Here is a 20170-nt window from a genome sequence, read left to right on the forward strand (position 1 = left end):
GCGCGGCCAGAGGGAGCATGTCCCCGATCACATCCCAGAGGATGGCTCCCCCCACCCCCCCCATCTGATAAGATCTCATGAGTGTGAGGAACTTTTCAAAGAACCTGTCCTCACAGGCGGGTGGGGTGGCAGGTGATGTTGACAGGGTAGCGGGCGGCTGCTGGGGCCGGTGCATACTTTGTCTAGATGGCTGCAGGGTAAACCTGCCCTGCGATGCCGATGGATAAGCTGTAGGCCACGTACCTGGTTGACACCAGTCCCACCTTGTAATTCATTCTCGAACCGGCTACATTCCAAGGGGCGGTATCGGACGAACTGCCATCTTTTTTGGCGTGGCAGCCATCTTGTCAAGCTGCGTGCCGAAGTCGTGGTGCTTGGCTCACTGGGCCCGGCCTCCTCCAGGACTCTTGGCAGTGGAGCATGAGACCTACCCTGCACCTTACTATGGGGCCTGGTAGGCATATTGCCCTCGGCAGTAGTGCTGCGTGCAGGTGCCCCCTTGGACATCTGGTCGGTACTAGGGAGTAGCCCCTCGGGCGCAGACCAGGTAAAAGAATGTTGTGGTCCCTCAGCACTGTCTCTGGAAGGATTTACAGACCTCTTGGCCTGGCGACCGGTAGCTAAACTAGCCTTGGTACCTGTGCTGGTGTGTCTGACGAAGTCATTCAAGTCCTCTGAGGCGGCTTCTCAAAGAGCTCCCTCCACCTAGCTAGCCTGTTCTTCAGAGCACGCAGTGCAAGTGCGTTGCACGCAGTACAATCCTAACAGCCATGGTCGGGCTAAGGCAGTGGAGGCAAAGAGCATGGGGATTGGACATAGGGAAGAGTCCCTTGCAGGCTGGACACTTGCTGAAGTCTACATGTGCCGGGAAGGCGCGTGGTGCCAGAGGACCGAGTACCTAATTGATAAAAGGACAAAAAGACAGAAGTATCCGGGAAAGAGCGTGTGGTATTACATGGCCAAAGCCAAACCCAGGAGCGCTGGTGAAATCTGCCTGTTCGTGTCAACGCAGAAAAGAGGACTGAGGAGTGGTGCCAGTGGGCGGAGTCAGGGGGGCACCCCTGCACGCCTCTATATTTAAAGGGGGAAGAAAGTTTTCAGGGGAAAAAGATTCAGTCTCTCGTCCCTAGCAAGGGATGGCCATGCAGTATGGAGGAACGGGGACGGGACGTAAGAGTAATGCGGTTATAACTGGGAGCCCAAAATAAACTAGTATTAGTGTATGCTACCCAATTTAGTTCAGGCAAAAGTAAGTGTGAATAAAACCTGCCATTAACTCACAGAATCCGACATTTTAGTGCTTCTTTTACCAGAATGCCGCTACCAAATACCTTGCTAAGCACAGTATACAGTCACTTTGCCCGCAGGTTAGACAGCTGAAAAATGAATACCATGACATCCTTAACCGAGGCATTACACTCCTTCCTGATAAGATGGGAAGAGTAGCACAAACAAACCCAGTTGATCAATGCACAGGATTCTCAGATACAGCCAATCAATTCCTTGTGTGGGAGACTGCATTCTTTAGATGCATTCAAAGAAGCAGCGTGGATGTCCGCTAAGGGAAGCAGGGTACAGTCAGTAACCTTGCCTAAAACCGAAAATGGATTTGTCAAACTCTCCCTTTGCGGCATGCATGCACGTATAGGCCAGCAAAAAAATCAAACACTGCCATGTCAACAAATATATGGTGCCTAATTTTAGCAGATGGCTCATCTCAGAATAAACTACACTTCTCACGAAACAGAGCATTTCAGAAACAAACTAGATAAGTAACCCCCATGCCTAGTCGGGGTATGGGGGTTCAGGCAAGAGACTGAAGTTACCAGAAAGCAGGGCAGGAGAGAAGAGCAAAATTGATGTAACCAGGTCATAGGTACAGGGGGTTAGGGTGAAGGTCATGACTTGACACTTGAAAACTGAGCCGGTCTGCATAGAGAGAAACTGAACAGGACACCGGTACAGTGAGGTGGGGAGGGCCTAGAAAGATTGTAGTGTGTGAATGTGGCAAGGTACAGGATCTTTATATATAGGGAAAGTAGAGGGAGGAGCCCCCGATAAGGCTAGACAAGTAGTCGAGTCCACTAAGAACCAGGGTCGTTATGTGGATTGTGGCCTAGAGGAGTGTTGGGCGAGGTGCACGTTGATATTCCATTTATTAATAAGGGTGATATTTGTTAGGGGCGTTTTCCTAAAGTCCCACTTGGAGGTAGGACTTTAGTAAGCTCTCAGTGGTTTGTAGATCCCCCAACTCTTAGTATCAACCTGTACTACTCAACGACCTTGGTAGAGTGGCAGAGCAGTCAGGCTCATCTTAATAGGAAGATGTGAGTTGTAGTAAGTACACTGAAGCCAAACAGTAATGCACATCAAAGGAACACTTGCACATACATGTACATTAAAAAATATAATAAACCAAGACATAGGTATACTTTTCAATACTTTTGAAAAGTCACTTCTTAGTTGGTAGTTGCTGAATGTATACAATTCTAACAGGAGTTTGACAGTTCTATCGGTAATACAGCACACCCACAAAGTAATGCAGTGATTGTATTTAGTTTGCATAAACATACAAGATCGTGATTTTGGGAAGGAAAACAGTTGGTTAGTGTTATCCTAGCTGAGTTTTAGGTTCAATAGGCAGTTTTGCGGCACAGCAAGTCTATCAAAGCCAAAAATGCAACCCTAGCTAAAAGGCAGTTGCAAAGCAGTACAAATCAAAAGTTCCTATGGATACTTTCTAGTCTCTAGAAACGAAGATACAAGAGGGCTTAACCAACGTTGGAGCCCCTGTTAAAGGTCACAAACAGCTGCTTCAGTCAAAGGTAAGAGGGGGTTGCCCTGGACACCTCTATGTGCACTCCAATGCTCCGGAGTGACTTTCTGTAATCCGGTAAGCAATACCTTTTTCCCCACATTACCTTAGATTAAAACATTTGCGGTGGATGCTCAGTGATGTTACACCCTGAACCAGACCTCTGCATTCCTTGGTCCGATTACTGAAGGCGGGACAATGGACGGGATCTCTCAGCATCAGTCTTGAGGGAGGATCTCTGACGCGGCTTTCAGCAACTTCTCTTGTCACTGCGTTTTTGCGCCTTTTCTGCAGCACCAAAGGACGCGATTCGCCCGGCCAATATTCTTTGCTTCCTGCAGTTCCACACTCGGATGAGGGCGTCTGGGCAAGTCGGATTTGATCTCTGGAGTGTCCGTGAGAGCTCAGCAATGATTTGGAAAATTCAGCCTTTCCACAATGGTTCACTCGAAATGGGTAGCAGGTCTCCTGGTATTGGGGACCCACAGCTCAGAAACTCACAGGTCCTCGGGAGATGGCCCAAATCAAAGTTAGTCTTGGAACTGGTTGTTCCCACCAGTCAAAGGAAAGAGGTCGTCCTCTTTGGCACTCCCCTGTCACACAGAAACGTGGTGAGGACAGCAGTGGTTGCTTCACAGTAGGTTGCTTCACAGTAATGCTAACGGTCTGCAGGCGTCTCTGGTCTTGTTTGGTTTACTTCAGCTTCCAGTGGTCGACTTGCTTTTCACCCCAGGAGCATCACCTTTTATACAGTTCCAGCACAGTTCTCCACAATCTCCCTCACCAGTTTACAGAAAGGCGCTTGGCTCCCATCAGGACAGCCAGACCCCCACAGTGGGAGCTGGCTCTATTCAGGCACTCTGGCAGATTAAGGACAGGGGGTGGAAAACTTGTCCCCCACTTCCTGCCGGTCTTCCCAGAAACTCTAGAGCCTAGGTGGGGATACCCCAAGGGTTCCCACCAAAGGCAAATCACACACTGGCCTCCCTCATCCCAGAATGGTAGAAGGGCTAACAAAGAACCACACTAGTAATGGCGGGAAAAGAAGGGAGACCCCGAGTTGGTACTGGGTGCCCCTATTGTGCACAACCAAGGCTATAACACAGCCTGCAGTAGAAAAATCTAAATAGTTGGTGGAACCCGTCTACTGCCACCAGCCATAACTAGGTTGTCTGGGGGCATGGCTGAGGAGCCATGAGCTGAGCTGCTGATCCCGTGGGCTCCCGAGATCAGACATTAATCCGATTGAAAAGACAACCTGAATCATATGCACTGTGAACCTAATTTCACCCAGAGCAACATGAAGGTTTGGGGCAGACAGCGGTGAAAAGCCTGTGGAACAGCTTGCCTGCTGAGAGGCTCTGCTGTTCAGAGAAGTTCCAAGCTCCTGGCTCATAGGCTCTAAGATGGCACTTGCAGCAGAATAGAACAAAGGATCATGGAAACAGGAAGACTGCGCATCGAGCGAACCAAGGTTTGAAGAGCTGTTGGGGTGCTCTTTCGGCACGGACCATACAGATTTTACACATTTAGAATGGAGGCACGGCCCAGTAACCAACACGGATGAGCCCGTAAATACATTATATCAAGGGTGCAATGTTCGGCTGGGAAGCACTGTGAACCAGATGTGAGGCTCCCTGCGGGAGCGGGTGCCTGAAGCAGGCACGCAAAGCAGACTACAGGATGGCAGATGGGCCTGTAACACATTGTATCAAGGGTGCAATGTTCGGCTGGGAAGCACTGTGAACCAGCCGTGCAGCTCCCAGCTGGAGCAGGTGCCCGGAACAGGCATGCAAAGCAGATTACAGGACAGCAGCATGGTAGACAGCATGATAGCCGTTACCTGGAATCTAGCACCGTAGTGCTACCAGACTCCTGCCTGCCTGCAGGCAGGGGGAGAGCAGTTGAAGTCGGGGCTCACAAACGAATTTGTTGACATAACGCAAGTACATGGAAAAACAGCTAAAGTCACGTAGCAGCCCAGGAGAGAAGGGCCAAACAACGGATTATGGGGAAAGACGCGTGGAAGGCGGCGCTGCTGTTAAAGCTGGACAGAAAGTAAGCGCTGCAAAGGAATGGTTTGGTCAGTGTGAGGTGGCACACATCACGGTCCGCAATATAAATCAAGGAAGGTGGCAGATGGCCGTGGTCTTGATAAGCACCTAGATGCCCATGTAAACGCCTGCAATACCGGTACCACGGACTCTGGCTAAAGCAGAGGGGGGGGGGGGAGGGGGGGGGGGGCAGAGGAGGCACGCACCAAGGGGGGTGTAAATAGAGGTACAACCATAGCTATACATCCTGTACGGGAGGGCCAAGAGTTCAAAAAAGTGTCTCTGAAGAGGCAATGAGCTGAGACACCACAGGGCGAAGGCCCGGAACCTACTACACAAAAGACCACACCGAAACGGACCCCACACAGGTTAAGGAACATTGCTATTGAAGGAAGCGGAGTGCGCAACACTAAGACTTAGCTAAGTGGGTGTCCAACACAGCGAGGACCGTTGCCAGAAGCAGTGAAACTGGAGAAATCCACACACATAGGTCTGGGTGCACGGCACAGACGGCAGAGGTGAGAAAAGGATCGCTTGCCAAAAAATAAGCAGTGCCAGCACCTGGGACCAAGGACGCAACACACCCCTGGCCGCTGGGGGTCGCAAGACGTTGGGACCCAAGAGGATAAGTGGCATATGGGCATCCCCACTGCAGTCAAGATGGAATAATGGGAGCCTTCATAGGTCAAATGTCTAGATAAATGCCAATGTGAAAGGGAGGACAAAGGAGCTGGGCGGACGGCGTGTCTGGATCTTCGGTGAAAGGGACAAAACTGTCAGAGAACTGGCAGCGCAAACACAACCATAGGCACCCAGAACCAAAATGGCGGCCAAAGGAAGTAAACCGAAAAGGAAACAGCCAACGATGGAGGATTATAGTAAAACATCTCTAGTAGCAGATGTTGTGCGCCCCAGGAAACAAGACAGACTGGGAGTAGTTCCCCGAGCACTAAATGATCACCAGATGCTGGATGCCATCGCAGAGCTAAAGAGAACATGGGAAAATAAGATTGATACCGCGATAGCAGACTTGAGAACCTTGCTGGATTTTAAAATTGATGCTGCAAGCATGGACATCAACCTGCTGCGGAAAGATTTCAGGAAGCTGGCAGAGCGTACAGGCGAGCTGGAAAATGAGGTACAAGCCAACACGATCACCTGCTCTGCGAATGCCAAAGAGGTCTCGGCACTACAACAGCAAGTGTGTAACTTGGAATGCAGAGTGGAAGAAGCAGAAGGACGGGCACGCAGAAATATACGCATTGTTGGGCTCCCGGAAGGAGCTGAAGGCTCAGACCCGACAAACTATGTTGAGAACATGCTGTTGCAAGAAATAACAGCAGGGGCACTCACACAGGGGTTTGCAGTAGAAAGAGTGCACAGAGCCCAGACGAGAAGACCACAACCAGGAGCGCCTCCCTGACTGCTCGCTGCTAAAACATTTAAATATAAGGACAGGGAGAAGATTCTACAACACTTCCGTAAAGGTGGAACCATAAGTAGAGGATCAGGGACCATCACTGCGTATCCAGATTATACATTCTTGGTACAACGACAGCGGCTAAACTATGTGGCAGCAAGAGTAGGCTACGTGAGGCTGGATAAAATACATGTTGCTGAATCCGGCGAGGCTGAAGGTGTTGCCTGGCAGCAAGGCACATTTCTTTGACACTCCGGAGGATGCGACGACACAGACAAAGGGCAGACCAGAAACATAATGGAAGCCCCTCAGAGAAGTACTGTTACCCGAGTGGGAGGGGGGGGGTGGAGGCTGCCCGGGACAATGACATTGACTAAAAAATAATAATGCAATAGAAGGTTCAAGGTGAGATATATGTAAATAAAGTTTATGATACACTTGTTCGAGGCAGCGGGAGATACGGTGAAGATGCCTTAGCATCCCCATTAGGTAGCTAGTTTGGGTACTGGTAGGTCGGTATCCGCCTGCAGAGCTCAGAGTATCGGCCAAGCCTGAGAAATGGACTAGATGTGGGGTAACCGGAGATCCAGGGATGGAGCTGGGCAACAGTAGGGGAAGGGGGGAGTGGGGGAGGGCAGGGAAGTTAGGGTAAACCGTTTCAGAAAAGGGGTGTGCTGTGGGGGGAGTTGAAGGAATGGTGGGGTGGAGGTTGGGCAGAGTGTAATGCTCACCTGGTATCCACAGGGACGTCACTCAGCCTGTTCTGACCTCTTACGACCTCGAACCCTTCCCTGGAGTCTACTCGACTGGGCCTTGTTTTCTTGGAAAGTGTGCTCTCCGTCCTGCTGCCAGCGCAGTTGATTGATGCAGGCTCGTTGCTGCCTAGTTACTTCACTGGCAAGAGTCCGACAGATAAGTATGAGTCTTTTGAACAGTTCTCGAACTTCGTTTCTTTCCTTCCTTAGATGGTGGCCGGCGACGTGCTGCTGAGATTAGTAGCGCTGAAGGCGAGTGAGAGCGCGATGTGACCCTTTCTTATTTGTATTGAACGGAGTTCTTTTTCTGTGTCTTTTAGGTGCCGTGACGTTTTCAGCGTGGATGCCGGTTATGAAGAAGAAATGCGGTGAGTAAGCCTGGTATGCGGCACCTCGAGATGTTTCCACGCTAACCTGGAGTGTCTTTTCCCTCTTGCAGATGGATGAGAAGTTCCGGAGACAAAGTTCCCCCAGAGCGGCTGGGATCAGGTAAGCGTTTGAAGCTTGTACAGTCTTTAAAAATAAGAGAAGATTTGCTGAATGCTTACTAATGCCTTTTTTCTGTTCTTTTCCCTTTTTCTTAGGGAAGCGGCATGCCGGGATGGGAATGACACCACCGAAGATGCCCGCAGAACAGGAGCGCTGAATGATGGGCAGAAGCGCCGCAAGGTAAGGCTGTTCCTAACGGTGTTGTTCTTGCAGGAGCTGAGCGCAGAATAAAGATACAGGCCTACTGAGACCGATCCGAACATGGCAAGTGTCACGCTACAGGTGCAGAAAACAAAGCATGTTTCTCAGCCTGGACGTGGCTTAAATAGTCTCTGGGTATCCCAGGTGTCTCTGGGCTGAACCACACCCAAAAGACTAGACTGCACATGCAGTTCTAGGAACCGAAATATGTGGGGGCATCCATCTTGTCCCCATCAATGCACTACAAGTCCAATCCCCAATGTTATCCTATGGGAGTGAGTGAGTCTGGTGCCACAAGCGCCAACTCTGACTCCAAGTGGGTCTTTGGAGGGATGGAGAGGCCCTTGAGGGCCATGTTGGTGATCGTGGCCTGGCTCCAGCCTGACATCTTGGAGGGCTGGGGACATGAGGGGCAGGAATCATGACAGAGTTCGGGAGTTTGTTGAGGTGTCAAGGATAGTTTGGGAGCAAGCCTACACCTGGGCACCACTGCGCTTAGAGCGGAAGACAAGAGAGGACAGGAGCGGAACGGGGTATGGATAGGATGGGAGACCTCAAGATAGTAACCTGGAATGTTAGGGGGCTCAATAATTACTTGAAGAGGAATAAGGTCATGATGTATCAGAGGAGATTTGCGTCTGAGAATTGACATTGCTTTACTACAGGAAACCCACCTGACAAAAGAAAAACAAGTGGTGGTGGGGAAGAAATGGAAAGGGACCACCATAGGTGCAACATATTCGGCATATGCCAGAGGAGCGATTACGTGGATAGCACCACATATCCTCTTTAACCTACTACAATCTACCATAGAGCCAGATGGAAGGATGGTGCTAATAAGAGGACTAGTGGAGAATAGAGAATTGTGTATTAGCAATACATATGTCCCGAACCAAGATACCACTAGCTATTTTAGGACCCTATATGTATGATAAGCCCATATGTTGGGGATGTATTCATATGGGGAGGGGACTAATTGTACGCTGGATCCCAAGCTTGATAGATCGGATGAGAAGATAGTGAAGCCTACCCCAGTGGCTAGAGCCTTGAGGACCCTATTGAGTGATTTCCGGTTAGTAGATATATGGAGGATGCACCACCCACAAGACAGGCAATATTCTCATTATTCGGCCCCACAAAACCTACACACGCGACAAGACTATATATTTGTCACACTGGAGGTGATTTTGGGGGGGGGGGCTAGAGTAGTCAGAATATAAAGCGAGAGTCCTCTCAGACCCCTCGCCGCTGATCGTTACGTGGCAGTACTCACCGCCTAGGGCGCGGATCCCGACATGGAGACTTAGGGCAGAAGCTCTGAAGCATAGTGTTCAGAGAGGACCTCAGGAAAGAAATCGTGGAATATTTTGACCACAACACCGGGAGCGTAGATTCAGCTGGCACATTATGGGAGGCATTTAAGATGGTGGGGGGGGGCGGCAATATCTAAATCCAAAGGCCTGCAAGGGGGAGTAATACAGGAGTTACAAGAGGCTGAACAGAAACTGGAGTTAATGGGCAAGGGTGGACATTCTCAGGAAGAGGCTAGATCTATACGCCAGTTACAACAAGATTGGGTGAGGTTACGCAACCTGAACTACAAAGAAATACATTAAAAGACAACATGCGGAGGGAGATAAGCCAGGCAGATTACTAGACTGGTTGTAACAATCAGAGCGGTGCAAGGGATAGATGGACAAATGCTAGATACCCAGGAGGGAGTGAACAAATACTTTCGAGTTATATAAGCGACTAGATGTGGATGTTGGAGGGGGAGGAGTGAGGGGTTGATATGGTGGAAACATTGAAAGACATTGGCGTTCCCAAATTGGAGACGACGGAGAGGGAGGACTTAAAGCTCCCAATTACATTCGAGGAATTGGAAGCAGTGATCAAACTTTTACCCACTAGTAAAAAGCCTGGGGCAGATGGACTCCCCAGTCAGTTCTACAAAACGTATAAAGCAGTGTTACTCCCCCCGTTGTTAGCAATGCTGAATGAAGTGTTAGACAAGGGGTTGCTACTGGAGTCTGAGGGAAGCAATTATCCCGCTCCTTAAGCCTAATAAGCCAAGCATGGACAGCGGGTCATAAAGGCTTCCATCCATGCTTAATCAGGATAGTAAGATACTAACGTCAGTGTTGGCAAATGGGCTGAGACTGGTTATTCATAAACTCATACATCCGGACCAGACCGGATATGTTCTCCAATACAAACATATCAGACAATCTCAGACGGCTCTATCATGTTATAGATGAGTCAGAAAAGGATCTCCAGGAGACTGCAACAATATAATTAGATGCAGTGACAGCCTTTGACTTGGTCAAATGGCCTTGGTTGACGGCAGCCTTGAAGGCTTATGGGATTGGGCCCAAATATTTGAAGCAGGTTCAGTTACTGTACAGTAAACCATTAGCCAGAGTCAAAACAGGGCGACCATCTCGGATTGGTGGCAACTTGGTAGGAGCACCAGATGGGATGCCCATGGTCACCGATGTTGTTTATCTTAGCATTGGAGCCCCTAGCGATATATTCAACAATATGGGGAGGGGGGATTAACACGAAAGGAGAGCAACATCTTATATCCATGTATGCAGATGATATGCTATTGTATCTGAAATATCCTGAAGAGAACCTACAATATATTCTGGAAGTATTGGAACAGTATGCAACACTGTCTGGCATAACAGTGAACCCCAGGAAATCACGTATATTTCCCCTAGGCAGATCTAAAGGGAAACCACAAGAGAAACTGCCAGTGTTGCCAATACAATGGGAGACCAAGACTGATACCTGGGGCTCGACGTATATCATTGCGTTGAGGTTGAACATAAACGGAATACAAAGAAGGCGGTCACTAACCTTGAAAACGGCATGAGGGTTTGGGCAAAGCTCCCTTTGACTACGATGGGTAGAGTGGCATTGCTAAAGATGGTGGTGCTGCCTAGGTTGTTACACTATTTCCTGAATATACCGTATTGGATTCCCAGGCGATTCTTTGTTAAAATCCATGGAATATGCAGGGGGTTCATATGGCACAATACTAGAAACAGTAGCACTATGGAAATTGAAGAATGCATATGATTGAGGGGGCAATAAACTGCCCATCTTCGAGATTTACTATCTGGCCGGCCAATTACAATACGTGGCAAGGTGGTTATCAGAGGACTCCACATCAGAGTCCAGGTTGTTGAGGAAGGAATGCGGTCCGTTGTTCCTGAAAGAATGGATATGGGTGCCTAAATCACAGGGAGAAGGGAGGGAGGTCAAGAATGTTAAGACTTATGGCGGAAGATATGGCAAAGAGCCTGCCATGTTCCCCACAGATACCGCTGGTGGCACTGAACGGGGTGGATGAACAATTACAGAAGACAGTCTGGAAATACTGGGAACCGAAAGGTATAGCAACGCTAGGGGATGTTTGGCAGGAGTGGAAGGCAGTAGAGTTCAATGCACTGGTGGTTGACACTGGCTTACACCGCAGACAATATATCACGTATACGAGGCTGGTGCAAAAGATAAGATACCTAGTCAATGACCGTGTTGGAAAGCCAGCCTGACACAGTCATAGGAACATTTTATGATGTGTCAGACGGAGACCATGAGATCTCCCGAATTGTTGAGCTATTGATGTCAAGAGTGGGAAAGGAGGTGAGCCAGTTGAGACGGGATTGGGAGGAATAAGCTGGGGAAACCATGAGTGACGGGTTGTGGGTGAGGGTACAGAGATACCACAAAAAAAGTGTCAAGGAACGTGAGGTTGCAACATATTCAGCTGTATATTACCCACAGAGCGTACATGACCCCTCAGAAGATCGCAAGGTTTAAGAATGCAGGAACACAATCACGTCCTAAATGTGGGTCGATGACGCGGGCTTGGTACTTATGTTCTGGGCATGTTCAGAAATAAGGAGATTCTGGGGGAAGGTAGCCCACCTTTATGGTGGAGAAAGAGAAGGCTAGATGTGGAGTCTCTGTGGGCGTGCATGGTTAGGGGGTTTCCCAGACCTCGTAAGTTAAAGCATGTCAGTAAACTTAAAGACCTGGCTTATATACTGGCTAAGCGCAGAATAGCCATGAATCGGAAAACACGTAGCAGACCGAAAGTTGAAGTGTGGTGGCACGACCTTTGTAAATGGGCAGATGCAGAAACAGTGGTGTGGAGCCAAGCAGCTAATAAGGGGGGGGGGGGGGGGGGGAGTAAGCTGAAACATTGAGAGCCTGGAGACACTTGGTAGCTATGCTAACGGGTTCTGCCCAAATTGATCCAGAGGACAGTGGTTCCTCGGCAGAGAAGAGGAGGAAGTGTCCTCACAATTGACGTGGCAAAGGATGGTGGTGTGGATTAGGCTCAGGGTAGGGGGACAAGGGTGAGGGGGGGTTAGGTGGGTGAGAGGGGGACGGTGGACATAGCGCAAGAGCCTTGAAATGTATAAGCGTTGTTCACTGTCTGATTTTGTTTGGTTGATGTTGGTTTGTTATAATTAATAAAAAATTGTTTAAAAAAAACTAGGTTGTCTATGTGACAAAAAAAAGTCACATGAGCAGAGAGAAGGGGGATACCAAGTATCCCCTTGGCACGCCACATAAGGTGGTGTGTGCCAATCTCAGCCTATAAAGTTTTAGGAGAGATGCGTATTCTTAAAAACTGTAGGAGCTCTGTGCTGCAATAGTAAATGTCACAGGTGAAGGAGGAAAAGGAGATCTGGGCGTTACCAGCAAAGAAGCGACATTAAAGGCTAAAGAATGCTACGCGTATCCTAGGGAGGTCTTCTGTATCAAGTAAAGAGGCGCTGGACAGACCGTTGAGGAACTCCCTCTAGGAGGGAGGAAGGAAGTGTGAGGTGTTTAAATTCCAGGAGACTGCACGATTGAAGCTAGGCCATTTGAGCAGTGTTCCTGAAGCCATGTGAGAAAGGTGTGGAGATAGAGGTATGGGTGATACACATGTTAAAAGCAGTGGAGATTAAATATAATAACGGTATCCGAGATGGGCAGCGAAAGGGTTTGAGAAATTAGTTTGCTGTCTTCACTGGCTTGTCTGCTGAGGAATCCACCTGAGGGGTTAGAACTGAGTTTCCTCCAGCAAGTGGACTATGCAGATGAAGACCACACATTCGGGATCAGAGTGGAGAAGCAGACAGGGAGGGATTGCAAAGGTCAGAAGTAGTTTTTTCCAAAGTGAAAGTAACTGTCCACACTTCTTAGCATGCTGGAAAAATGGCAACTGAAAGAGCCAAGTTGAAGAGGGGTCAGGAGATGGTACGTAAGCTGACCACCAACTCGGCACCCACTCCTGCCTACCCCCTTCGTCATCCCCTCATGGGATACAGATCAGATGCAAGCAATGTCCCACACAAGCATCAGTAGTTTGAGTTTCACACCATTGGGCCTAGTAGTACAGTAATAGGAAGGGCAAGGATTTTCGAACACAGCACATGAGCATCAGATGCAAGTTGCAAAATCCTACTTAAAGGGGACAGCCAAATGTTGGGCAGTGGAATTGAATCAGGAAACAGAATACATTCTGAAGTGTATAAAGCCAGGCATTTGAGCACCACTTGAATATCTGAGAAGAGAAAATGAGGGGTTTGAGGAGTGGTGTAGCATCTCAACGTCTGTTGGAAAGGCCATGGCCAATGTTTGGCACCAAAAGATCGATGAAAAAGTATTTTGTCTGGTTTTATACATGTATAATTTAATCCCACTAGGACATTATTAGTGTTCCTGAAGCCTAGTCAGTTCATCATTGCCTTTTCAAGCAAACTCGCTAAGGGCACGATTAGTGGTTTAGAGGCACAATTACAAAACCTCTCCACATAGTCTAGTCGAGTAATTTGTCCAGTTAAAGTATTGCATGGCAGGACATGCCTGGTAATCTGGACATTCATTGTATGCTGCCATTTTAGCACACTGCTCTGAAAAACTGAAATTAAGCCAACAAACACTGGGTACAATCTCCCATTAAAGCATTAAAGAAACCCTGAAAAAAGTCTGGCCACGTTGATGCCGCTTTGTGCATGACAATTACTGCATTGCGGGAATATAGACAACATTTTCCCATTTGACATGCCTTTCTGAAATTCGTAGAATGCATATAAAGCTTGTGCTCTCTCACACCAATCAATAGTTTGCAGAACAACATACTTAACACTAGTATAGGACATGAGCCCATGAAAGAACTACCTAGTGTAGCATTATTGGGGATGGACAGCAGGCTTCCATATGGACAGCCATACATGTTTGGATTGACCAAGCAGACCAAACACTGGAAACATGGAGAACACTTACCATAAAGAGCTGTCCAGGTTTGATTGATGACATCTAGACACACTGTTCCGGACCTGGAACAGAAGGACCACAATTGGGAGTTATTACACAAATCGCAATGCTCTCCCATAGGCAGAGGGCCACATAATGAACCACAATGAGAGAGAGGCTGCATATGTTTGGACGGCAACATGGTGAGGTGGCATGCTTACCAGGCGGGGACATGCTTCACTCTCTAGCCTGAGAACATAACATTCTGCATCTACGATGGCCTACTGAAGCCCAGCCAGGCACACATTCTGCCCAGACCGAGGACATGGCAAGCACTCGGGCTGGGTAAATCTACTCTAGTTCATTAAGTAATTAATTGTTAGCACTTTAGACACTTGATCACATCAGAACACCGTCTACAGTTAGGATTGATTGCATTGTCAAAGCGTATAAAGTAAATACAGAAATAAAAGCATACAAACCCATGTCTAACCAGAGTGTCTATGCACGGCTGACCTGTACCTAAAACTGCGGTACACAGTGTGTAGGGGTAACAAACTAGTCCAGCAATGAAATCATGAGTTAAGACAATATGACAGATCAACATTGTCCAGTTTCTAGCCCTGCTTTTTTGTGTTCTGTAAACAGTCTCCAGCATAAAATGTATCCCCAGTTTAGTGGCATGAATCAGCCCCAGCCTTGATGAATGGCGTGATCATAACCTCGTAGTTCCTTATTCATAGGACTTTGAAAATAAGCGGTCAGTGACTTTATGAAGATTAGGTAATCCACGAGGGGGAATAGTTGCTTTGGCAACTAATTCTAGAGATCAATGGCCTTTACTGCAAAGGAGGGTCATGGCAGGGGTTGCACTTTAGCCCAATGACAAGGCCAAATGTGTTTTGAAAAGAAATCCCATTTATGATGGGAGGATGGAGAACGACTAGTGCCTAGAAATGACCACAGGCACTGTGACGAGCAACCTAAAGGGGTAAAGTCAATGCACCCCCAATATCCTCTCGCCTCTTACTTGCCACTTCTGTGAATCCGGGAGGCAAGCAAAGCGGTTCAAAGAGAGGAACAAGTTACTTCTTACCTTGTAACGTTCTTTCGATGGGATGTTCCTCTGACGTATTCCTTATCTTTGATAATACGTTTCCAGCTTGCTGGCCTCAGAAATTTTTTCTGTAGAGGGCGCTGCGCGTCGACGTCCGCCGAGTCGATGTCCCTTGACGGCCACCGTATTGGCGCCGACGTCACCATGCCCATAAATAGCCATGCGCGGCGTCTGTTGCTCAGTTCCGTTTTGTAGCATAAGAAAAGTCTTCCTGAATTGGTTGACCTTGAAGGAGCGTAAGCTGCAACCACAAGGGAAGTACTACTGCGGGGATGGATGGGAGGGGTGATGAGGAATACGTCGGAGGAACATCCCATCGAAAGAACATTACGAGGTAAGAAGTAACTTGTTCTTCGAAAGGAGTGTGTCCTCCGACGTATTCCTCATCTTTGATAGACTCCCATAGCAGTGGCATGTAATTGGAGGTGGGAGTAAGAATGTCATGTATCCCTTTAGGGATGGCCCGAATGTAATACGTCTTTGCCAAATCTGGTCTCTTGACTAGTGGAGGAATCCAGGTTGTAAAATTTTGTGAATATGTGCGGACGACCATGTGGCAGCCGCACATATGTCTCTGACCGGTACCCCTCTTTGGAGGGCCGAAGAGGCTGGGATACCCCTGGTTGAATGAGCCCTAAGATTTTGGGGTGGCTCTTTCCCTGCCAGTTTGTAACATTCCAGAATGGCCAAAATAATCCACCTGGAAATGGTTTGTTTTGTTATGGGTAATCCCAACTTGTGACCCGAGTATCCTACAAACAGTTGGTCTGCTTGCCTGATCCTGCCATTCTGCTGATGTGAAAGCTTAGAGCTTGCCTTGGGTCCATCCTATGTAAACTTTCTTCCTCTTTCCCCGGATGGGGAGGAGGGTAGAACGAAGGTAAGGTCATTTTCTGAGTAATATGAAATTCAGAAACCACCTTTGGGAGGAAATTAGGCTTCACCTGTAGGACAACTTTGTCCTTGTGGGGGTTTACAGGAGAGAGCTTGTAGCTCGCTCACCCTCCTAGCAGATGTTAGTGCTACCAATAGGACAGTTGTAAGCGTGAGAAATCTCAGCGAACAAGTGTGAAGTGGTTCGAATGGAGTGCTCATTAGGAAGTTTAAGACTTAAGTCCCATAAGGGAACTTGGAATGGTTTTGGAGGATAAACATTAGTTAATCCCTTGAGAAATTGTATCACTACAGGTAGTTTGAAATACGGTGGTTCCTCCGCAGTGTGCTTGAAGATTGAAAGCGCTGCGAGATAGCCTTTTACAGTGCCAACTTGAAGGCCTGAGTTTGTCAAGTAGAGTAGAAACGATAACACCGTTGGTCTACCACATGAAAAAGGGTTGATATTCCCTTCTCTACACCAGCTGCAAAATTTGTTCCAACGGCAGCGGTATAAAGACTTAGTTGCTGGCGTTCTGGCCGAAAGCAACACCTCCATGATGTCATCAGGGAGATCCCAATCCTTATACCTCACCCTTTCAGAAGCCAAGCGTGAAGGTTGAGGGTTCTGATGTCTGGATGGAGAACCTGACCTCCCTTCTGCGAAAGAAGATTCTCTAACTGGAAGACGGATTGGAGGGCAGATGGACATATCTAGAAGGTCCGGGTACCACGTTCTCCTGGCCCAGTCCGGGGCAATTAGGATCATGGTTTTCCGGAATCTTCTCAACCTCCTGATCATTTGAGGAATAACATGGACTGGTGGAAACTCGTAAAGGAGTGGAAACTCCCAGTCCACTACGAACGCGTCTCCTAGAGCTCCTCTCTGGGGAAATTCCCTTGAACCGAACAGATCGCACTTCCTGTTGGTGCTTGTGGCGAACAGATCCACCTGAGGGGTTCCCTAAAGGGCGAAGATCTCTTGAAGGACTTCCTGAGCTAACTCCCACTCGTGTGAGACTGCTCTGCCTGCTCAGAGCATCCGCTGTCAAGTTCTTCTCTCCAGCTAGGTGGACTGCTGATAGAGAGATTCCTTCCCGAGTTGCCCAAAACCAGAGCTGCATTGCCTCTCTGCACAGTGGCAGTGACCCTACGCCTCTTTTGTTGAGGTAGTGCATGGCCACCGTGTTGTCCATCATTATCAGGACATTTCTCCCCTGTACTGATGGCAGGAAAGCTTTTCAGCACTAGTCTGATCGCCCTCAGCTCTAATAGGTTAATGTGTAGTCTGGACTCCGATGGAGACCAACGACAGCTGATGGTCAAGCCGTTGGCATGGGCTCCCCACCCCGTGAGTGAGGCGTCTGACTACTGTTATCTCTGGCCATGGTTGCCAAAACAGTTCTCCTTTCAAGATGTTCTCTGGATAGGCCCACCATTGAAGGTTGTGGGCTACCTTGTCCGTAATCCGGAGGAGATCTGTCATTCTCCCTGAGAATTGCGACCACTGAGTTCAGTGCCCACTGGAAGAGATCTCATTCTCAGGCGAGCCTCTGGCACAAGGAAGATGCAGGATGCCATGATGCCTAGCAAAAGGCTGGGAGACGTTGGGCATTTTGAAACTTGTTGACCATCTGCAGAATATCTTGAGCCCTCACCTCTGGTGGCGAGGCTTTTCCCAGGGAAGTGTCCAGGACCGCTCCAATGAACTGGAGTCTCTGATGGAATCTGTGACTTATTTAAATTGAGGAAGAAGCCCAGTTTGTGAAGGAAGTGGCAGACATAATCTAGCTGGATATGAGCTTGTTCCAAAGATACAGCCCTGATCAGCCAATCCTCCAGGTAGGGGTAGACGTGGATCCCTTCCCTCCTTAGACTTGCAGCCCCTACCGACATTAGCTTGGTGAAGACCCTCGGGGCGGAGGTCAGCCCAAATGGCAGAACTCGAAATTGATAGAGAGTCGCCAATTGCGAACCTCAGCTATTTCCTGTGTTTTAGATGGATTAGCACATGGAAATAAGCATCCGGAAGGTCCAGAGATACCAGCCAGTCCTGGAGCTGGAGGGCCTGAAGGATCTGAGAGAGAGTTACCATCTTGAACTTGTCCTTCCTGAGGAAGTTGTTCAATTCTCTTAAGTCCAGGATGGGTCTCAGTCCTCCATCGTCCTTTGGTATGAGAAAGTAGGTGGAGTACCAGCCCTTGTTCCTGTCCGCTACAGGTACCGGTTCTATGGCACCTTTCTCTAGCAGGTCTATAATTTCCTGCAAGAGGAGCGGATCTGGAACTTTTAGAGAGCTGTGCCCCGGTGGATGACTGAGGGATGTGTAGAAAGGGTAGGCAGTAACCTTGGGCAACTGTCTCCAATGCCCAAGCATCTGACGTAATAGCCTGCCATTCCGTCAGATGGTGAGTTAACCTGCCCCCTACAGGTGTTGTGTGGAAAGATCTCAGAGTGGTTTGGGGGTGGCTGATGCAGATGCCGAGGGTAAAGAGGCACCTGCTGCTGCGGCCTTAGAACTTTTGACCCGTCCACCTCGGGTGGATCTCCTTTGGCCTCTTGGAGCCGGCTGTCCTCTGCCTTTCCCGAATGCGGAATAATAGCAAAAGGACTTTCCTCTCCAAGAGGTTCCTGAGGGGCTGTTACGCTCACCTGACTCCCACGGAGGCACTGGCCAGGATCGTGCTGCTGTGACCTCTTCTAAGGTGTTGCGCGGGGCTCAGAAGATGGACTGGACCGGACTCCCAACTCCTGCTTGTCCGGCTTGCAAAAGTATCCTTCTGTAGGCGAGAATAAGGGATTAACTGTCTGCGGGGAATGCTACCAGCCTCCCCCTTTCCCCTCTCACCCTCCTCGAAACCCTTCTGTGCTTCCCGTGGCATCTCACCTTAGGGTCTTGAAGGGCGAGCTCTCCTTCCTGCTTCTGATGCAGGGGCGCGTTGGTATCCAGTTACTTCACTGGATTCTTGGTTTTATGAGAACCAAACTTGCTTGGCTTCCAGGTAAGTTCCTTGAAAGGTTCCCCTTTTGTCCTTGCATCAATATGCTAATGTCAATATCTTTTTCCCCATAGGGGCCGGGGTACGGAATGCCGGGGAAAAGGCACCGACCCGAGATGCGAGGTGCAATCCCTGTAGAAATCAGGTAAGTCTTGATGAGCGTTTTTGGGTAATGTCTTTTCATTCGCTCATTGACGCTAATGTCTTTTTCCCCATAGGGGCCGGGGTCTGGAAACGCCTGGATGCGGCGCGGACCCGAAATGAAAGGGAATGACCCAACAGGTAAGTCTTAACATGGAGGTTTAGGTTTCCTCATTCCCTTCTCTCTCTCACCTTTGCTCTTGTCTTTTTCTCCCTAGGCGTGGAAGCGTGGCTGCGAATCCGGGTGATCGCTGCTGAACATGGAGGCGCCCTGTGAAGGTGAGTGGAATGCGGCGCTGCGGCGGTCGATGCGATGTGCTTTAAAATTAAGTGTCTTCCTTTGCAGGATCGTCGGCGAGCTGACTCCGGAATGCGGATGTTGCAGGTAAAGTCTTTTCCTTCTCCTATTCTCTCTTTCTCTTCCTTTGTAGGTGATCAGGATGCTGGCAGGCGTGGCAGAAGTCCGAATGCAGGAGCAAACACGGTGAGCGTCCAGCTGCTAGATGCAGAACAACGCGAAGCATGTGCTGCTCTTCGGGTGTGGTTTAAATAGCCTGTAAAGTAGTTCCAGGTATGTATCCTTCCACTCAGATATGTATTCTTCCTCAGACCACACCCGAGTGATAAAGTAGTCCAAAAGATAAAGTAGTCCCATTCAGTCCTCAAGAGGGCCTGGATGTAGCAGCACGGTCTGCTTCAGGTAAGTGCACATTAAAACACTTACACACATGTCTTGCTTTATGAGCCTGGCGCCAAAGGCGCCAGGACTGCGTCCAAAAGGCCCCAACTTGGGCCTGCTGAGACGCCCTTGGGGAAAATGATGTCTGCCTCTGGGGTTGCTGGGCTGGGCCTGGCTTCTTGGAGGTAGGCATCATGACAGGGGCGAAAAGGAGTTTGGCGGATAGCAGCTCCTAAAGATTTTGCTGCTGCTTTAGATGTCTGCAACTTTTCCAGACTGTCAGCCTTTTTTCCGAATAAAAAAGAGCCGTCAAAGCATTATTCAAAAGTCTGGCCTGTACATCTGGATCAAAGCCAGACTTTCGCA

General features: G+C 48.8%; 1 protein-coding gene across 1 annotated transcript in view; it reads right to left on the bottom strand.

Moving 5' to 3' along the window:
* Window positions 1-20170, bottom strand: part of UBE2H (ubiquitin conjugating enzyme E2 H) — a 464913-nt gene that overhangs the window by 75542 nt on the left and 369201 nt on the right. The window contains exon 5 of the mRNA XM_069629597.1: window positions 14026-14078. Coding sequence (XP_069485698.1) covers window positions 14026-14078 — 53 coding nt within the window. The remainder of the gene's footprint in view (window positions 1-14025; window positions 14079-20170) is intronic.

The sequence above is a fragment of the Ambystoma mexicanum genome, chromosome 12, assembly GCF_040938575.1.
Source record: "Ambystoma mexicanum isolate Mex_15411 chromosome 12, UKY_AmexF1_1, whole genome shotgun sequence".
NCBI classification, from domain to species: Eukaryota; Metazoa; Chordata; class Amphibia; order Caudata; family Ambystomatidae; genus Ambystoma; species Ambystoma mexicanum.